Raw genomic sequence first — 21,782 nt, forward strand, 5'->3', positions numbered from 1 at the left:
CTGGGTCTGTGAATGTGTCTTTTAGGCTGTTGCCTTTGTCCATTGAGGGTGGAGGGAGCCAGTTTACAAAAATGAACTGTAATTAAACAGTTAAGGATGTATCTTTGAATTTTGTTTTGTGAAGTTCTGGTTGGGATGACTTTTCTTTTTTTAAACAAGAGGGAAGTGGATGAGCAGGTCTGGTAACTCAGCAGCCCCCAGACTGACAGACAGATGGAGTGATCCTATCTTGGGGTTTTTCTTTGCCTCATTTCCTTTAGAACTGAATTCGTGACAGGCTGTTATGATTACAGGGTACTTGTAACTGTTCTCGCTGCATTAGACCACGTTTTCTTGAAATAGGCAAGACCTGGCTTGCCTTTGCTCAGCTTTCTTCCTCCTCCTCTCCTTGAAATGAACAAAGGTGATGCTGGCAGGTGAATTATAATCACAGATCACCCCTGTAGGTGACCCTTCTTAGGACGTAAATCTGTGCTGTGTCAGTGGCCAGATCAACCCATCAAGAGGGTCGAAGGCTCTGGTATCCAGTACAAATTAGGCTGTCTCTACCCTCCTCCAGTCCCCAAAAGTGGTTATTGAGAAGTGAGGGTGGAAATATTGAGTTGTATGGGCTCATTGTGTTGGAACATGGAGAGACAAAAGAAAAGATTGAGTGGCAGCGGTTCCCAAAGTGGGTCCCCAAATGAGCAAATTGTTAGAAAGACTCGGTGATCTGCTCCTGTAAAGATTACAGTCTAGGAAACCCTATGGGGCAGCTCTACCCTATCATATAGCGAAATAGACTTGAAGCACACAGCAACAACTGTGGGTCTGGATTGGAAACTCCAGGGGTAGATGGGCCCATCACTCTGTGTTTTCAGAAGCCCTCCAGGTGATTCTTATGCCCACCAAAGTTTGAGAAACTCTGCTCGCAGGCCTTCCTCAGTAACCCCAGTCATTACAGGGATGGTATATCCCAGGAATCGACCTCTCTGCCTTGGAGTCCTCTTCTAAGTTCAAAGACAACTGAGAGGGCTCGTATAGATTTCTAAGCGGTTCTGAGTTAAATCATCATTATTATCATGAGCAAACTCCTGCACAGTGTAGGTGCCTGCCAAGGGAGAGCAAGAGTGATGCCCTCAATAGGTATCTGGAAAAAGGCGAGGGGTAGGCTTTTGAGGAGGGACTCCTTAAGACAGGAGAGGGACACTGTTGGGGAATAGGAGAGGGTTTCCGTGATAAATGCCACCAACTTTTTAATTTTCTGTGGGACTAGTATCTGTCAGTGGTGACTTTGCATTTGTCCAGCGTATTGCCTTCACTGGCCTAGATATTGAATAGATTTGGCAGATTTCCTTTCTGTTTCTGCTGAAGTCTGAATAAAGTGGTGCTTAAGTAGCAGAGTTCTTTGGGGATGGTTTAGCATTTAGGACCCATGATTATTTGGGATTCATAGGAATTATAAGATGCAAACGTAGTGTCAGCCAGCCCAGGATTCTCTTTTCAGTGGGAGCCTGAAGGAAAACATTGGGAGAGGGTATGGCTCTCCTCTCTGGTGGTTGAACGGGAGAGCTGTATATCTTGCACCAGGTGGTGCAAATAGGTAACACATCTCGCTGCTAACTGAAAGGCTGGTGGTTGAATTCGCTTAGAGGTGCCTCAGAAGAAGGACCTGGTGATGTACTTCCAAAAGATCAGCCACTGAAACCCCTATGGAGTACAGTTCTATCTACTCTGACACGTGGGGTTGACCCGAGTTGGAATCGACTGATGGCAGCTGGGTTTATATATATATATAAAACGATCTCTCTTAAAGCCATTTATTGATCTGTCATTAACATGCTTGCCCCACCATAGAGTTGCTGCCTACACTACCTGTTGGAATTCCCATCTTTTTCACTTATTGGAGGTCTGTAAGTTTATTACTGTATGTGTAAAACAGTTTACATAAGCATTTACCTGTTGATAACAACGTAGATAGGAATTAATTCTGTGGAATATTTGTTAAGTGCATACAAATATTTTAGAGATAAATTGGCCTTTGCTTGGAAGCTTACCTTATGGTTTTTTAGTTATTTTAATTGTTTCAGTTAGATACATAGGGTGTCTACTTAAATACTTAGGATCAGCGAAGGCTGATAATGAAATAGAACTTAATTTTGTGGTAAATTTGAAAGCATGCAGGTATTACACTATCTGTGTTATCAGTAAGGATTTACTACCCATTTGACATTCTTTTGAAACTTTAATGAATTAAATGCACACGGATAATGTATTGACAAAGACCAAATGCTCTCTTAAGTGATAACACTAGGACTTTTTAGTGTGTGTATATTTGGGAAAAAAATTGTTGTTTATGAAACCATGTCTTGGATTATGACGGAAGATAATGGGAAAATGGTTCATTTTATATATTTTTGTTAAGGCAGGCTTTTAAGAAAGATTTAAAATTTATATAAAGTGAACTTGAACTGTACATATTTTAAGTGTTAGCACATACATAGTCCTGTGGTTGTAATTATCCAGAATCATTAAATTAGGGAGCTTAGATTTGGGGTATCGCCAACTACTTTGTGCTCTGTTAGTCCTGGGCAAGTAGTAACCATGACTAGCCATTATTACTCAAGCAGAGGTGGAAGAAAATTATAAAAATGACCTCTGAACTAGCATATGGCAATTCAAACTTGATAATATACATCATTATACTTGGCAGAATGTTCCCATTTGGCTGAAGGGTGCCATAACGTTTATGGTATGTTAAGAGGTAACACCACTGTACTACTTGAAGTGGAATCCAAGCAGCTTTAACTTTGTTGTACCATTTCCTAATCTGAAATATCTACACCTCTTTTTAATCTCTAAATGGACTCTTTCTTGGCTTTTCACTTATACCTCCCTGAACTTATTAAACATTCTCAAGTTGTTAAATATTTCTGTACGTGTACATGTGGTTTGTGGATATGCTCATCTGCTGGTATATTCCTGAATTAAAATAGTAGTTGTTAGTTGCCATCTGTCTTAATCATCTAGTGCTGCCGTAATAGAAATACCCCAAGTGGATGGCTTTAACAAAGAGAAATTTATTTTCTCACAGTCTAGTAGGTTACAAGCCTACATTCAGGGTGTTGGCTTCAGAGGAAGTCTTTCTCTGCTGTCAGCTCTGGAGGAAGGTCTTTGTCCTCAATCTTCCCCTGGTCAAAGAGCTTCTCAGGCATGGGGACCCCGGCGCCAAAGGATGCGCTCTGCTCCTGGTGCTGCTTTCTTGGTGGCATGAGGTCCCCAACTCTCTGCTTGCATCCCTTTCCTTTTGTCTCTTGGGAGATAAAAGGTGGTGCAGGCCACAGCCCAGGGAAACTCCCTTTACCTTGACCTGAGTAAGGGTGGTGTTACAATCCTGCCCTAATCCTTTCAACATAAAATTACAGTAACGGAGGACAACCACAGAATACTGGGAATCATGGCCTAGCCAAATTGATACACACATTTTTGGGGGGACATAATTCAATCTATGACACTGAGCCAATTCCGATTCATGGCGACCTCGTGTGTGCAGAGTAGAACTGCTCCTTAGGGTTTTCAGTGACTGTAACTTTCAGAACAGGCCACCAGACCTTACTTCCAAGGCACCTCTGAGTGAATTTGAATTGCTAACCTTTCGGTTGGTAGTCCAGCACTTAACTGTGTGCGCCACCCAGAGACTCCTGAATTAAGATATACACTCCTACAAAGCCTCATTTAAATAGTTTGGAAAATCACTAATTTCTCTCACAAGTGCACAGATTTTAATTGCCCTCCCCCCTACCCCTCTTAAATGTGTGTGAGGGACAGCACTCCAGGCCTTTGACAGAGGGGATATTTAGAGCCCCTGACAGGGATAATAAAGGAGATAACTGTAAGTTGACATGGTGATTAAACATTATTTCCTTGGCATGGGCCCTGTAAAGAAACTTGTACTGTTACAATGATGATGAAGCATAATTTACCAACGGGAAATTTAACATAGATATTCAAAAAAATTAGAACATTCCTTTTTACTTAGGTGTTTTTATATTATCTTTCTATAAAGGCTGAGATTTCCTTACTCTGTTAGTTAAAAAGCAAGGTGGTTATTAAACCAAAGATTGATGTTAAAAATTGTCAAGCTTTTTTCCCCTACTCCTTTATTGGGATACATAAATTTTTTACTTGAATTTTTTGGTTGCTACTGTTTACTTAGAGCCATTTCCAGTGGGAGACACTGAAGTGGTTGCCATGGGGACTGGCCACATCACCTTTCAGTCCCAGCATCCCGGATAAACAGTAACACATTTATATAACTTGGAAGCTGTAGAAAAATGAAAGGAAGAAAAAAATCACTCATCATCTGATCAATGTAGTAATAAACTTTTTGGTATACTTATATTGCAGTAGTTTCACTTTTATACTTGTGATAATACATTTTTTTTTTTTTAACTTTTAAACAAAGCACAGGAACTATGTCGAGGTCTTTATTAATATTTTAATGGCAGCATAGCATTTCATGTGTACATGTATGTATGGTACATATTTGTGTATTTCATCTGTGTATTTATATGCACACTTAGCTGTTCTCTGTTGTTGAACTTTAGGGCTGTTTCTGATATTCTGTTCTTTTACATGACCCTGTGAGGAATGGTGTAGCAGGCAGTCAGATGTGTACTTATGGACAAAACGTGGGCTTCGGAGGCAGCATGAGGTTCCCAATCTGGTATTACAGCCATTCGCCTTCTTTTCCTCATCCACGAAAGGGGGATACTAACATCCTCATTGCCAGGGTTACTGTAGGGATTAGAGATGCCATATATATATATATGAGGTACCAGGCACAATGCTGTGGAGCCAGAGGGTGCTTAATAAATAACACCCCCAATTATTTATTATATCTGTTTATAAAGTTTTTCCTGCATTTCAGACTGTCTTAGAATCATTGTAAAAGTTCATCACCTTTTTTGAGTTCTTAATATATACAGCCAACTTTCAAAGAGGCAATATCTATGTTATATGCACACTCTTCCCTGAATGGTTTTCTGCTGGAGTAGGGGTAGATGGTTGCTTTGAGGAGGGGGGCTGTGTCTATTTACCTTAACTCTCCTCCCCTCCCATTTAGTGTCCCCTCCCACACAGTCTTTGCACATGGTGGAAGATCAGGGGCTATTTGAGGAATTGAATCATTTGCCATCCAGTTTCTGAAAGGGGGCAGTTTTTGTTTCCCCCTTCCCTTATTGCCTTCTGAGTTGCTATCTCTTTTGGCTCTACTGAAGCATTAATGGAAACCCTGGTGGCATAGTGGTTAAGAGCTACGGCTGCTAATCGAAAGGTCAGCAGTTCGAATCCACCAAGTGCTCCTTGGAAGCTCTTTGGGGCAGTTCTGCTCTATCCTGTAGGGTCACAAATGAAAGAGATGTTTAACTTCTGCTAGTTGCACACATATGGGGAAAGTACCTAGTAGAATATGCTGGAGATAAAGGTAAGACTATCACTTTCTTTGATAGCTAGATGGATTTTTCTGTAATTTATTGGTGAAATCTTTCCTTTTAGTGACAGCCACTGAGTATTTATACTACCAGAACGTAAGAGAACATTGGTTTTGGACAGACTTTTTTTTTAGAGACATTTTTTGCTTGACTATTTTCATAGGCCACAACATGATGTTGTGGTGTGCTGAGTCAATTCTCATTCCTAGCGACCTCATAGGACAGAGTAGAATTGCCCCATAGGGTTTCCTAGGCTGTGAAAAGACCTGGTGATATATTCCCTTTAGAGACTACAGCCTAGGAAACCCTGTGGGGCAGTTCTACTGTGCCCTATAAGGTCATCGTGAGTTGGAATCAACTCAGCACACAACAGCAACAGTAACAGCCTTTATAGGAGCAGATCGCCAGGTCTTTTCTCACCCAGTGCTGCACACCTTTGGGTTAGTGGCTGAGTGCTTAACTGTTGCACCACCAGGCCTCCTTGGGCCACAACATACTATATAGATTTAATACAGAGCCATATATGCTAGAGATGTGTTTATTCATTCTACAGACACATGCACACACAGTTACCCCCTGGCTTCTACTGTGACCCACGTTTACTACCCCCAGGCGACTGGTTGTAAATGGCAAGGGCAGGGAGGAGTCAGTCCTGACTAGAGATTTCAAGATTTGAGTGATTAGGAAGATTTTGGGATAGAAGTAAACCACTAGTTGCTGCAAACAATAAAATCATAACTTTGAAGTATTTAAATGGGTATTTTTTTCAGCAGCTTCACAGAACATGACTACACCATGACATTTTAATCTTGTTTTTGTTTTGTTTTACCTGCTTAGCACGCACTTAAGAATGCATTTGGCTGTAAACTGACGCATTGCTTTCATGTATTTGTTGAAAGACCATACTTATTTCAAAGTAAGTGGCCTGTTAACAGTAATGATGAGGGATACATTTCAAAGTGTACTTCATGCCCTTCAGAAATCTTGAGGTCTGGAACATGGGTGCATGATCTTTCAAAAAACTTGAGCAGTTGTCCATTTAAGGCAATTTTTTGGGTAGAGAACACATTTGAAGCCGTTGGGGTTTGTTATTGAGGTATAGACTGGACGTGAAATTATAGGGTTCAGTGCCTCATGAAGCATATGCATAAATATTGTTGGTTTTGTCATCACTTTTTTGTACTCATAAAAGCAAGACTTGGTTACAGTAGAAAATTCAGAAAAAAAAACATAATTCATAAAGTTATCATCTACAGAGAACCACTGTTAACATTTGTGCTGTGTTTTTCACAATTACTCTTGCTCTGTTTTTAGTCACATTTTTGTATTCTGCTTATTCTTCATGGTACACCGTGACTGTTTTCTCCCATCTTTAAATATTCTTTGAAAGCATAATTTTAATGTTTTTATAATATACTCGCACATAATTATACCATAATTTATTTAACTATTTCCCTATTGGATTGCTTCTAATTTTTTAGGTTGCTCCTAATTTTTTCTCATTATTTAAGATGCTGTAATAAGTATCTGTTACAAATAAATGTTTGCCTGCTTCCATGATGATTTCTTTGGGATTAATCCTTAGAAATAGATGGGTTGAATGAAAGGGCATCAACTTTTTGAATGCTCTTGATACCCACTGCCATGTTGCTTCCCAGAAAACTTGTAATAATTTATCTTTCTGGTTTATTACAATATCTGTTTTTCTTTAGAAAGGGTTGGTGTTTTTGCATCTTTGACAATTTGTTAGATAAAAAAAATCAATTTTAATATTATTGTATGTATTTCTTCTCATACCTTCTGGGGTTTTTGTTTTTTTTTCCTTGTTTTATAAACATTTTGTGTTATTTACTGGGGCTGTCTGAGTTTTTGTAACACTGTAATCGTAAAAGTGAAAAAGAATGAAGGAACCTTCAACAAGACAGTTTTTTTTTTTTTTTAATGAAAACTTTTCTGAATTAGCTAAATTGCTATGTCGGATACACCAGGTAGTCAAAATAAATTTGATCTATGGCACTACGTAATATGCTACATACATTTAATTCTTTGCACATTACATAGCATCATATAAACAAACAAAACCCATTGCCATCGAGTCAATTCCAACTCATAACGACCCTATAGGACAGAGTGGAACTGCCCCCATAGAGTCTCCAAGGAGCGGCTGATGGTTTTGAACTGCCGATCAAATTTATTTATTTACCTAACCCAGAGAATCCCATCAAACAATGGTATAGTCCTTTTACAGGCTGTCGCAGTACCATATTGAGCAACTTTATTATATAGAAAAGAAGTATTGCTTCCTTCAGTTTATGATAGTGAGGTGTCTTTGGGAGGCAGGATTAAAAATTTCTGATTGGTCTCCCTGATACCAAAGTATCCTGGAAAAACACCTTTTATAGCTGGTTGACAAGGCGGTGCCATGCCAAGCCTGAACATAATCCATCTTGCTCAGTGAAGGCAATGCCCCTCCCCCTCTCCCGCTCTGCCCTGTCCTCTTTAAAATATGTGGATCTCAGTACAGACTACTTAGACTGATAAAAATGAGTAAATAATAGGTGTAACAAGACTAGCCTTTACGTATTCTTGTTGGTCATAATACAGTTCAGAGAGTCTGATGGAGATGGTCAAGCATCAACCCATTAATGCCATGCCAGGACAAATTGTCCCTGGTCTGTTGGTCCCTGTAGGTTGAGCAGTGAATAAACTCTGCAAGTCTTACTGTTAACTCTCCCTGAGAAATGGCCTCATTTGTACATCTTTTTGCTTAAATTGATGAAGGGTGATAGAGAACTCCAAGATTTCCATCACTGAATTCTTTGAGCCCAGTCGAGATCAGCGTAGACTTGGAGATCTGCTACAGCCTCTCTATTAGAACTGGGGCAGAGTTCCAGAAAAGGGAAACAGAATTTCCAGCGCTGGGTTTCGTGTTGAGAATGAGACAGCAGTTAAGAAGTTCTTCTCTCAGAAGTTTTGCAAAATCAGAATGGATTTTTGACCAAGATTTCTTGGTGCCTTCTCAGGAGAGCAGGAATTTGTGGATTTTTGCTGAATATCTTGGCATCTATTAGAGCGCTGAAGAATCTTAGAAGGTTCTGATTTCATTCCAGTTAACAGGCACCGTCTTCCAGCCATGAATTTAATGCAGAGCTCCTTGGGTGTCTAATATGTCCAAGATAAGGTGAGGTCACCCTTCAATTTTTTCCCACAAAAGTAACATTTTGGATGCAGATGAGATGTCTTGTTTGTGAGTCAACAGCTTGAATCTCCCAGGAGTTTTTCTTCTGGACTTTTCATACTCAGTGAAAAACATGGATCCTTCAGGTGCATTTTGTGGTTTGCCCAACTTAGGCATATGCATTTTGAAGGTCAATCTAACTTTCAAACTTCTAGTTGAATTAACACTAAATAAGTAGATTCTGTAATGACAGACAGCTCAGAGCATCAGGATTTGATTGGCCCTTGCAGACTTTCATACAACTGTATTATTATTCTTGGAACAAGAGAATCCAGGGTCCTTTGTGTGGTGACACTAGTGGTCAAGAAGAACTCTGTAAAAGGATCATGGTTGTAAACCAAAACCAGTTACCCCTGAGTCGACTCTGACTCATAGCGACCCCATGTGTGTCAGAGCAAAACCGTGTTCCTTAGGGTTTTCAAGGGCTGATTTTTTTGAAAGTAGACTGCTAAGCCTTTTCCTTCGAGATGCCTCTGGGTGGACCCCAACCTCCAGCCTTTTGGTTAGCAGCCAAGCATGTTAACGTTTGCACCACCGCAGGCAGGGTCATAAGCTGTGCTGTGGAGCTCCCGGCCTTCCTGCAGAATGGCACAGCCTGCTTTCTCAGTGGGTGCACGCTGCCCTTGTGCTCTTACTTCCTACCATGTCCAGTGGGTCATCCACTTCTTTTAAGTCTATCTTCCGATAAACTCCCAATCTTTTTTTTTTTCTTCTTCTCCTATCCTCTCCACCTTTGTGTTTAGACCTTTTCATTCTTTGATACAGCACCCTTCCAGCTGGTCTCCCTGCTTCCTGTTTTATCTCCTTGTAATGAAGGACCTTTCCTTTTTTTTTTTTTTTTTAATTGTACTTTAAATGGAGGTTTACGACAGTTAGTACACATATTGTTTTATGACACTGGTTAACAACCCCATGACATGTCAACACTCTCCTCTCTCAACCTTGGGTTCCCTATTACCAGCTTTCCTGTCCCCTTAAGAAGGACTTTCTGATGGTCATAAGTCTTCTCTATTTAAACAGCCCTGTGATGATGACGATGATGGCTGTTGACAACTTATTATAAGTCAGGCTGTATTGTGATTTTAATCTTCCCAACAGCTTCCTTATGAGGGAAGTACTGCTATTACCTCCATTACACAGATGGTGCAGCTGAGGCACAGAGAGGCTGAGTTGTTCAAAGCTACAATCTGAGGAGCCAGAATTTGTGCTTAGCGGGTTATTAGTTGTATGCAAGGCTTCTTGGGGTTTGACCCCATGCTTCTTCTCCAGCTACCTTTTCTCCCCAGGCTCTCCAGACTGTAGCCAGACCAGACCTTTTTGTGTTCAAAACTCCTGCCTATCGCTAGATCTTTGCCTGTGCTCTTCCCTCTGCCTGGAAAACCCTCACCTGCTCTTTGGCCCTCTACATGGCCCCACACGAACCCTCACAGACTCCTCTCTGGCAGTGGTGCCCACATGGACCAGTGCATAGCAGCCACCTGGGATGCTTTTTATAAATGCAGATTCCTAGGTCCCAACCCTGGAGCATCTGGTCCATCAGGTCTGGATGGGAACCACTGATTTAGTCTGGTGACAGGAGGTCAGGAACTGCCGCTGGGAAGCATTGTATTCCTGGGCCCTTGGCATACGGTCACAAGCGTCACTCTGTCTGTGCCTCACTTGCCTGGGGCAGAGATTGTGTCTTTTATGTCCAGTGCCTGGCATACAGTAGGCCCTCAAAATGTTGGGTGTGTTGTGAATCCTCACACCACTTTGTTGTCTCCTTGGAGAGACATAAAGGAGGAACGTGCTGCCTAAACAGCTTCACCTTGCAGAGAAACCAAAAGGTTTGCAGACTAGGATTTCTCTTATAATGCACATCTTCCCACAAAACTTTGAGCTTCTAAGAGAGTAATATTAATGTTAGTCTTGAATACCAGCTCTGAGTTAGTAACTAGTTGCCAAGAGTGAATTCTGGCAGGCTTTATTGTAAATGGAATTCCCATTTTGATCATCTCCTACCAGATCCCATGGGGGCTTCCACACTGTTTGAATAAAGAAGGGATACTTAGTGCGCAGTGGTTGGCTGGCACCCAGTGTGTACTATGAGGTAATCAGTGTCAAATCAACTGCGCAACTTCAGCGGAAGTAGGGAGTCCGAAGGAGCAACAGAGAACTTCAAAACTCTTGCAAGAGAAAAGAACAGAATAACAGTTATATGGCTACCATTTATGGACGTTTTTCCTGTGCTAGGTACTAATATTGATATATGCTGCTGGTGTAGTGGTTAAGAGCTATGGCTGCTAACTAAAAGGTCGGCAGTTCGAATTCACCAGCTGCTCCTTGGAAACCCTATGGAGCAGTTCTACTGGTGTCCTGTAGGGTTCCTATGAGCTGGAATTGATGTGACGGCAATGTGTTTGGTTTTTTGGTACTGAAACCCTCTGAGGTAGGAATTGTCGCCCCCATTTTGTTGGTGGACAGTCTGCGGCTGAGAGGGGTTAGGTGACTGCCATGCGCATAGTTGGTAAAAGCTGAGATTTGAGCCGCCAGTAGAAGTGATCAAGGGCATCAAATGGAGGAGTATCAGCGAAGGAGGTCTACGTGGTCTTCTGCCTCCTCCTCTCTGGGCCCAGCCTTTTTTGTTCTTTTTTATTACTATTATTATAAAAGTAATGTGTATTCAAAGATACAAAATATGTACATACCATACACATTCTAGCAGTGCGGAAGAGAGTAACATGAAAAGCAGAAGTCTCTTTACTCATATGCTGTGTTCCACTCCTCATGTGAGTAACTGCTGATAAGTTTTGTGTGTGTTTTTTCTAAACTTGTGGTAGCCTGGTAGGGGAGGTAAGTCATGTATCTCACTAACCATAATTCAAGGTAGAATATTAGGTTATATTTAACAAGACAGAGCTACTGATATGGAAGGAGAAAGGAGAGATGCTTTCAACCCAAGACTCAGCTGACCTTTTGTAGCAAAAGTATGGAATGTGATGAGAGTCTGAGTGCTTCAAAGGGCAGGGAGTTCTCCTAGAGCTGCTGTCTTTATCAGCATGTGGATTCAGCCTAAAAAGCCCTCTTGGAACTGCATTCTTCCATTAACCACTTCTACAGAGCAAATATCATGTTCAGAAATGAAGACCATCAGCTACGCCATGTACAATGGAACAAAAGCTCTACCCAGTCCTGCTCCATCCCATGAATGGTTGCAGATTGGACCATTGTGATCCATAGAGTTTTCATTGGCTGATTTTCCAAAGTAAACCATCTGGCCTTCTTTCTAGTGCTTCACGGTCTGGAAGCTCTGCTGAAACCAGTTCAGCATTGTAATAACACACATGCCCCCACTAACAGACTGGTGGTGGCTGCGTATGAGGTGTATCAGCCAGGAATCAAACTCAGGTCTTCTGCATGGAAGGCAAGAATTTTACCACTGCACCCCTCCCACTCCCCATCTTCTATTTAACCTTGAGCAAGTGGTGTAATTTCTCTGCGTCTCCATTTTCTCATCCTAAAAATGTGTCACCTTCGTAAGGTTGTGGTGAGGATCCAATGAGATACTGCCGTGTCTAGCACAGTGCTAGGTGTAGATAGGATGCATCATGATAGTTGCCTGGGGTCATTATGGTGATGTTGGCGGTGCTAGCAGTGGAGGTGGTATTGATGTTCTGGCCTGGTTCCTTGTGGTGGAGGTGGTAGTGATGGTGATGGTGGTGGTGCTAGCAGTGGAGGTGGTATTGATGTTCTGGCCTGGTTCCTTGTGGTGGAGGTGGTAGTGATGGTGGTGGTGGAGGTGCTAGCAGTGGAGGTGGTATTGATGTTCTGGCCTGGCTCCTTGTGGTGGAGGTGGTAGTGATGGTGATGGTGGTGGTGCTAGCAGTGGAGGTGGTATTGATGTTCTGGCCTGGTTCCTTGTGGTGGAGGTGGTGATGGTGGTGGTGCTAGCAGTGGAGGTGGTATTGAAGTTCTGCCCTAGGTCATTGTTCAGGCTGCTGTGCTATCTTCCTGCTCCTTTTCTGATACTTGCCTCTGCTCTCCTGTCTCAGTCTTGTGCTCCAGCATTCACCTAGCTGAGATGGGGAAATGCCTTCATCCTCACTCAGGGGGGCTAATTAGTGCCATTCATAAGTATCCATTATGACGTTTGTTGATCTATTTTTTTATAAATGTGTACCCACTCTTTCCTCCAGCTCACTGGCATGAGCGTCAGCCCCTAGCAGAGTCCGTGTTATGTAGGTGATGTTCAGGAAATGTTTGATTTGAATGGCACCTCTGTACTAGCAGAAAGAGAGGATTCCCAGACCAATCGGGGTACCTGGTGTTTTGTGCTCACCTTCCCTTTGAGCAACACCCTGCTATCCTTTAACCAGCCCATATGTGACACTCTACTGTCCTTTAACCAGCCTGTGTGCGACACCCTACTATCCTTTGACCAGCCCATTGTATGACACCCTCCTGTCTTTTGACCGTGCAGTTTGTTAACCAGCCCCCTGCACCTTGGCCTTCTGTTCTCTCTTCTGACTGAAATTCTCTTCCAGAAAGTTTCTTGGTCAGTCTTTCCTATAAACATCCTGGTACCTGCCCAGGTGAGCACAAACATGCTTCCTCATTACAGCTGCAAGATGTATTGCCTCAGGTTGGGGAGCCCCTCCCTCAGCCCGCAACTACGTGTATCCTTTATTGTTAACTACTCAGGGTAAATAAATGACCAGTAGAAGAGCATAGATGTTCTATTCAAATGAATGCTTTGCTCTTTATTGCAGTTATGTAATAACCAGTGATCACTACAGCCAAGGGACATAAAAACAAGAGATGGCAGTCAGCAGAGCTTATGGTGTTCTCTGTAGTGTATGTGTGTGTGTGTGTGTGTGTGTGTGCGTGCACATGCACGAGTGTTCACACACACCTCCATAGCATACTGGGAGCCTGTTCTTGAGATAAGAGATATCAGGCCTTGAGCTTTTTTTAGCAATAGCTTAGTGGCTAGAAATAGAACGTTGAATTCGTTTCGGTAGCTAAAAACTATTCAAATAAGCATCAAGAACAGTGGTTCTCTGTGTAGCTTCTGGGGCAAGAGCATCAGCATCACCTGGGACCCTGTTAGAAATGTAAATTACGGGGTCCCACCCCAGACCTACTGAATTAAACTTTGGGGTGGGGCTCAAAACTGTGCTTCAAAAGCCATCCTCCCAGGTGATTCTAAACTATGAAAGTCTGAGATCAGCAGACCTAGAGTGACTTTTAGTTCATTTCCCAGATCTGTAGCCTGATTAGAAAGGTGTTTACGGGGTCTTTAGACCTAGTTAGGTGCTAAGTCTTGATCCATTTTTATTCTGAGGCTGAGGGCATCTAGCTAAGGAGAGAACTAGCTGCGTCTACTTAGACGTTCTTTAACCACCACCGCCATCGCGTCGATTCCGACTCAAAAATAGTGAAGATTTATCATTTATGGATAATAGGCAAGGAATTGACTCATTTCTTCTTCTAAGCCAGAATGTTAAAACAAGAAGTATTTACTAATAACGGAGTATAACTGAGCAAATTATGTTGTGTGTGCATTTAAGATGTTTTGCAGCTTTTATTGAGATGTGTTTCATGAGTAAAAGAGCTTGGTTACTAACCAAAAGAGCAGCAGTTCGAGTCCACCACCTGCTCCTTGGAAACCCTATAGAGGGTAGTTCTACTTAGCCCTATAGGGTTACGTACAGTCCTGTCACTACGAAACTTTTAATTTTATGCCTTTCTCTTTCCTTACAGAATTTCATGATATATTTATTATCTGAGGTATCGAATAAAAACCCTCTGATCTTTAGAAATATCCTGAAAGTTTACAATGTAAAGAGTTAAAAGTCACGGTAGAACCACAAAGTCTAATTCTCAAATTGGCATAAAGTTAAATGATGAATTGATATAAATTGTCAAGCTATAATTAGATCCTCTCATGAGTATTGAATACATGTGACCGCTTTCTATGATTTTCAAGATCTCAAGTGTGAAACAGAAGAAATTCTTATGGACCGTAATTCTGAAAAGTGGTAGTTTGACTAAATTTGAGCTATCCTAGTGTTAGCAATACTAGAAAGTGTAAGCGCATTTCTAGTCTTAGCGCATAGTCTGCATTAAGTAATTCCTCTCAGTACCCTTCTTGCTAAGAGTTTTCAGTTTCCCAACGAAATAAATATTGAGGGAAGCATGATGTGTGCAAGGAATTCTGGAATTTGAGTCAAGAAATCTGAAATTTGATCTAGATTTTACTCAAATCTAGAACTTCGGGCAAATCACTCTTGAACTTTGGGCTTTAGTTTTTGGGTTTTTTATCTCTAAGATGGCAGTTGTTGGTTTAGATGATCAATGAGTGTTTTACCTCCACTAAAAGGAAAACATTTTTTTTTAAACTTCACAGTGGAAATCAAAATACAAAATAAGACTTAAGCTTAATTTTCTACCTAAATTTTGCTAACCTGAACAGATTTTGCGTGCCTTTTAATAATCTTGTAATCTTTTCAGAATTTGTGTTCAGAATAAAAAGAAACTATGATAGATTAATTCCTACTCCATTAATTATAGAGATTATTTTTAGGCAGTTTATTTAAATTAGAACGCAGATTTCATGATTTTTTTTTTAAATAACTGTTTGATAGAAACTTTTCTCAGAGTATATTATTTAGTAACAAACCAAAACCAAACCCATTGCCATCGAGTCGATTCTAACTCATAGCGACCCTACAGGGCAGAGCAGAACTGCCCCATAGGATTTCCAAGGAGCGGCTGGTGGATTTGAGGTGCTGACCTTTTGATTAATAGCCAAACGCTTAACCTCTGTGCCACCAGGGCCCCATATTATTCAGTAGGCATGGTAAACATGTTATTGCTTAGTTAGTACCCATTATACAAACTGGGACATTTGCATTTTCATCTAGGCTTGGCTACTTTCTTCTTCATTAATGATTTTTAAATGAAAAGTATAACCCTATTAAATCTGAAATTTTCCCTTGCAGTGATCCATATGTGAAGCTTTCGTTGTACGTAGCGGATGAGAATAGAGAACTTGCTTTGGTACAGACAAAAACAATTAAAAAGGTAAGTGTCCACCCTTCACTAAACTTGATTTAAGTCATAATTCATTTAATCCAATTAAATTACAATGGATTTTGACTTTGTAGAATTTTTACTATAAGATGCCAGTATTTTCATTTTAAACAACCTCCCAGTTAAATGTACACATTCTCTATTGACCAAAACTTTGTAGTATTAACCCAAAATGTTAATCTGGGTATAGTTACATGATTGTAAAAATTGTGTTCTCAAAGTAAGTCTTATTACACATAGCATTTGACCTTTCTGCAGTGGATAATACAAAAGAAGAATTTCTTCTTGTTGGTCTGTTATTTTTCATAAAGAAATTTAAAATAGTTAAATAATTTTCAATGAAGGGGAATTGGTAGGCACTAAAGAAATGGTTAAGCTTGAGACAAGTATTACCAAAGGAAGCAAAATACTTGCTTGGCTACATGAAAACAAATAAAACATATTAATAATAAAAGTATACATTTATGTACATACCTTTTCTCTAGGTTTTATGTACCTGATTTCATTAAAGATTAGTCTCTACAGTTATATCTTAATCATCTAGCTCCATGTTTATATATTACCATTCTTCTGTGTATGTGTATAAATTGTTTATCTCATATTTAGAGTCCTTACAGAAGATGCATGTTTTCTATCAAAATATTTTTACCTGTCCTTTTGTACTATTTACTACTTTTTAAAATTTTTTGTTCACTTCATTTTGCAGGGAGGGACGTTAGGTAGTCAGATACTGTCTGGTAAACATTTCCTGGAGAGCACAGTTGCTTTAAAAATATTATAACTCTTCTGCTGTCGATCAGTTGCCTTGGATCTATGACCAGTTCTTTTTATGCAAGGAACAGTGATTGTAGTGTGTCCCCCACCTGGCATTGGGGCTGGCATTCAAAATCTGTTTTGAAAACAGAGCCAGTGTTTTGATTAGTGGGGAAGATACCTGTGAAGGACAGAGCCATTGTTCCCATGCTAGGTGCTGTCATCTATTTAGTTATCAGTGGTGCGGGCGGCAGCCAGTCTTGCAGGGAAGGCGAGCCAGGGGTCCTGGTCGCCCGCTGAACCGGAACAGAAAACCACAGCTGGCGATTTTGGAGATTGCAGTGTATTTTCTTCCAAGGGGCGTTCCTTTTTCTCCTTCCCTTTTCACAATCGAGGTTGTAGCTCTGTAACTCAGGGCTGCTCTGCCAACGGCAGCCGCCTGCCAGCCTCCTGGTTAGTATTTCTATGCTGTAAGTGGATTTTCATCTTCATCTCCTTGTGGCCGTGTGATGGTCCTTCATTCATTATGGGGTCTCATGCTGTTGCTGTTTTCTGTCGCTTGTCATTTACCTTTGTCCTTCCGCATCTCTATGAAGCTGGCCGCCAGGACTGTTGCATCTCAGGCAGCAGGCAGTACTGCTCCCTGGTTCCCTGGCTCCTCTCTCCCTCTCTCTAGCCGGCTCGTTGCCATCCCCTCCTCCATTCATGTGGACAAGTATGCAACCCCGTTATTTAGAATTTGGATTCAGTGTTGCATGGTGGGTGGAGAACATGCTGATTTTTAAATGCCAGATTGGTGTTATACGAGTTCTATGTTTTGTATTTTTATGGTGCTTTGTGTTTTTTTTTTTTTACTTCTCCCTAAACTGATATGTTAAAGGAAATAGGTTGATAAAGGTAAATATCATTCTGACCAAAAAAGATCTGTAGCTGCTGGTGAGGTTGGGATTTTTCAGTCTCTAATAGATCGTTTTTAAGAGGTGTGCTTATTTTAAAAAAGTATTATGCATATACAAATGCACAAACATGTATATATGTATTCCTTCATAGTAGGTGCTTAATCTTAATTTTTAAGAATGGTTGGCAGTCCATCTTTTGTCCATGCTGAGGGCGAAAGTACCCTTTCTGTATTTTGGGAAGATACATATTTAAATAGATTGATACAGACATGGATGGGTGAATATATATAGAAAGGATTGAAGGATAAGTAGATAAATATTTTTTAACCAAGTTATATCAGAAAAAAAATTCCGTTTAGATTTATTACTGACCTTTTTTTTTCTTCTTGTAAAATCTGATCATCAGGATTGTTCTTCATGAAATGTTCTTCCAATGTCAATGTTTATCTAAATAATGAACACGTTCATCCTTCCACTACCCACTTTATTGCTTTTCAGAACAGATTTGTAGCAAGTTAGGGGGAAGCCCACAAAGTTCATTTCCGTCTTGATAGAATAACTGTATCAGGGTTAATTTTTTGAAGGATGTTTTTATATTTTCATGATGGTCCTTTGTAGGTTCCTGATGTTTTTCCTTCTGGTGATGCATGTCATTTATGATTTCATATCTAATTTAGGAATCATTTGTTTTATAAATACATCCCCTCCCCATCTAGTTTTGTTTATAGAACAGTCTCAAATAATCGACCAAATGTTTCTTTGATGGTCATTTCAGAAATCTCCTAGCTATTTATTTTATGAAGAAAAATGTTTAAGCAAATATGCAGACTACTGACTATTAATGTTGTAAAGCTTTAAAGGGTTATTTTAAGATAATTTCTCTTCCAGACGCTGAACCCCAAATGGAATGAAGAATTTTATTTTAGAGTAAGTATTTTATATATGTATGTTATTTGTTATTGATAGCTAGATTGATATATTATTATGATCAATTTATATTGAAGGAAAGCTGTTGAAAATGTTTACCGAAAAATTCTTTTAATAAGAGAAATGGTTAGGTAACATTCTAGTGTGTCCCATATTTTGAAAGACTATGAGTAAACCAAAAACCAAACCCATTGCCATCGAGTTGATTCCAACTCATAGTGACCCTACAGGACAGATTAGAACTGTCCCAAGGGTTTCCAAGGCTTTAAATCTTTAAGGAAGCAGACTGCCACATCTTTCTCCTACAGAGCAGCTGGTGGATTCGATCCACTGACCTTTCAGTAAGCTACTGAGTGCTTAACCACTGTACCACCAGGGCTCCTTAGACTATGAGTAAAGTGGTCACAAAATCTAGACTTGTTTCATTTGGGGATATTTTTAGGAAGTAAAAAGAAAGTTATCTAAAACCTACCATGATTAATCTCTTCAACTCAAGCTTTTAAAAATAGGATAAAACATAATTAAAACAATAGCTTAATTATTTCTAGGAGACATGGGGTATGGATCTTTTTAGACATAGAATAAAATAATAGAGCCAGCGTGATTAAAAAGAACTGTAAAAATCACCAATTAATGTTGCAGTAAACAAAGAAAATTTTTATAATTGACATACTTAGTGTGTACGTATGTTTGTAGTATAAAATTACTTGAGTTTAAATGTCACTGAATTAGGTAACATTTCCTCAAGCTTTTATATTTAATGTCTAGAACAGCTGTATGTAGAAATACTGAATGCTGTGAATTACCTATGAAATTTCTGCTTAGTGAATTTTTGTGGTCGTTGGTTTTTTTTTTTTTTTTTTTGGTGCGGAAATTTTGGAAATACTAAACTGCTTAGCTATTTGATTAAAAAAATGATTTATTTTTCCTTCAAATGTAAAGATATTTCAGTTTGACAGCTAAAATGCTTTACCTCCAGAAATGCTCCACATAAGACCTTCTGACCAGTGCAGAGTTGCCAAGACCAATGCCATTCAACTGCCATTGATATTAGTCCCAATTTCTTCCTTCCAATCACAGTTGAATTGTATGTGCTCCAAACATGGATTACTGTACACAACATCTGCTTTCTATTATGTTCAGAGCTGAAATATGGCACTGCTATTTTAATACTTGGTGAGATTCTGTATAGCCTCTACTCAATGCATTTTAAATGTTTGTAAAGGTCTAAAAAGCTAAGGGGGCAGACAGATGTTATTGGCCCTTAGTTAACTCTCAAATGTCACTTTCTAATTGTAAAACTCCAAATTACTTAAGACTCTTTTCAGTTTAACACTTTGGCCACTATTATGTAAATTTTAGTGCATCCAAAAATCTTTTCGACTATTCTGGGATGTAAACATACTTAGAGTTTTTTTTAATATTATTTTATTGAGTTTTTGGTGAAAGTTTGCATAGACTGAGATTATATTTTTGTTGACTCTTTTTGAAGGTCTTTTTTTCTTAACTCATTTCATAAATTTTGGGGGGGTTTATTAATATTACTGTAATGAGTAACACCCCCATCTCCAGACATTAACACAAACGTACAGATGCTTCGGATTTCATTAGAGAAAAGATAATTCTAATTAAGTGATAGGATGCTTTTTTTTTTTTTTCTATTGTGCTTTAAGTTTTACTGAGTGCATACTATGTGCCAGATCCTGCCATGGCCTGAGGATGCACTGGGCAGCAGCACAACTCTTCACAGAGCTTATAAATAGACACTAAGCAGTTCATCCATCTGCTTACTCTGTCACTAGGCTAAGGGCAGACCAAGGGACCAGAAGCAAAAGTCACGCTCTCTGCGTTTTGGCTGCCAAATTCAGTTTTGTTGTATTGCCCACTGTGAAGCACTCACCAGAAGAACTGGTACCTAGGTAGACCTCAGTTACATCTTTGACTGTACCATTTACAACCTTTGTGACCCCAAGAAAACCACCTGAGGACTCTCATTCTCTCTGGCTTCCTTATCTTTCTCACATAGGTGAGATAGATTTGTTTCTAGAATTTACCAGTTGTCCTCAAGTTGACCCCGAATCATAGCAACCTCATGTATGTCAGAGTAGAACGGTGCTTCATAGGGTTTTCAGTGGCTTATTGTTTCAGGAGTAGATCTCCAGGCCTTTCTTTTGAGGTGCCTCTGGGTGGACTCCAACTTCCAACCCCTCCGTTTGTACCACCCAGGGACTCCTTCTAGGGTTTACTCAGGATAATATAAATAGAGCACTATATCTCACACATGGTTGGTGTTTACTAAGCAGTACTTCAGTCTGAATGATGATAAGGGCCATTTTGCTGAACTTTTAATAAAGCGAAAGGAAAAAGCAAAAGACATGGAAAGCCCAGTAGCTCTGACATTGGCCCTAGGATGCTTGATGCTCAAAGTGGGAACATCTTTTATGTCTTCATCTCTCTAATGGATCAAAGTGTGGCCTCTCTGAAGACAAGCAGACCACACCTTGTCCAGGTCCTGATTGCTCTGCCGATGAGCTGTGGGATCTTGACTAAGTTATTACACTCTCCTGGTCTCAGTTCATCTTTTGTAGAACTGGGCTAATATCATACATCATAGGATTGCTGTGAGAATTACATGAGATAATGGATGTTTAATATTTAACAAAGTGATGGTGCCTAATAAGAACACATTTTTTTTTTTTTTTTTTTAGTTGCTACTGCTACTACTATTATTTTCATTATCACTCTTTTCATTAGTGTTGTTAGACCTAAGAGAGTTTCTCAGGCATAGACCTTTGTGAAGGAACCCTGGTTGTAGAATGGTTAAGCACTCAGCTGCTAACCAAAAGGTTGGCAGTTCGAACCCACCTAGCTGCTCCATGGAAGAAAGACCTAGTGATCTGCTTCCATAAAGGTTACAGTCTGGAAAACTCTGGGCAGCTCTGCTCTGTCACATGGCATTGCTATGAGTCGAAAACCAACTCGACAGTACCTAACAACAACAGACCTTTGTGAGGATGTGGCTTTGTTCTGGGGGTGTGTGGGTGCATTTCAAAGAGGAGATTTAGGAACTCTTTCTAAAGTCAGAAAAGCACCTAAGAACCTTTTCTTCTGATATGCTTAAGTATTAAAAAAAAAAAATTTTTTTTTTTTTTTGGGTAGAAATAATATAGAAATGAATAATGGAAAATTTGATGTAGTAACGATAGGATTTCCAGAAGAGTAGGTTAATTGTTTATATATTAGACAATTGAGTTGGATGCATTATAAAACAATGTTCTATTTTTTCTGTCCCTTATTTCATCGTTTGAATGATTTGTATTCATTTCTAAATACTATCTATGTCCTTTATAGGTAAATCCATCTAATCACAGACTCCTTTTTGAAGTATTTGACGAAAACAGATTGGTAAGTGGATCCCTA

General features: G+C 39.8%; 1 protein-coding gene across 6 annotated transcripts in view; it reads left to right on the top strand.

Annotated features, from left to right (window-relative positions):
• The window catches only part of NEDD4L (NEDD4 like E3 ubiquitin protein ligase), a 377,526-nt gene that overhangs the window by 203,203 nt on the left and 152,541 nt on the right, over positions 1-21,782 (top strand). For 5 of the 6 annotated variants that reach the window (XM_049901832.1, XM_049901830.1, XM_049901833.1 and 2 more), the window contains 3 exons: positions 15,693-15,774; positions 18,324-18,362; positions 21,714-21,767. In XM_049901832.1, the coding sequence (XP_049757789.1) occupies positions 15,693-15,774; positions 18,324-18,362; positions 21,714-21,767 (175 nt within the window). Of the gene's footprint in view, positions 1-15,692; positions 15,775-18,323; positions 18,363-21,713; positions 21,768-21,782 lie in introns of those variants that run through there. The other variant, XM_049901827.1, reaches the window with a different exon arrangement.

Source organism: Elephas maximus, chromosome 11 (assembly GCF_024166365.1).
Source record: "Elephas maximus indicus isolate mEleMax1 chromosome 11, mEleMax1 primary haplotype, whole genome shotgun sequence".
Taxonomy (NCBI): domain Eukaryota; kingdom Metazoa; phylum Chordata; class Mammalia; order Proboscidea; family Elephantidae; genus Elephas; species Elephas maximus.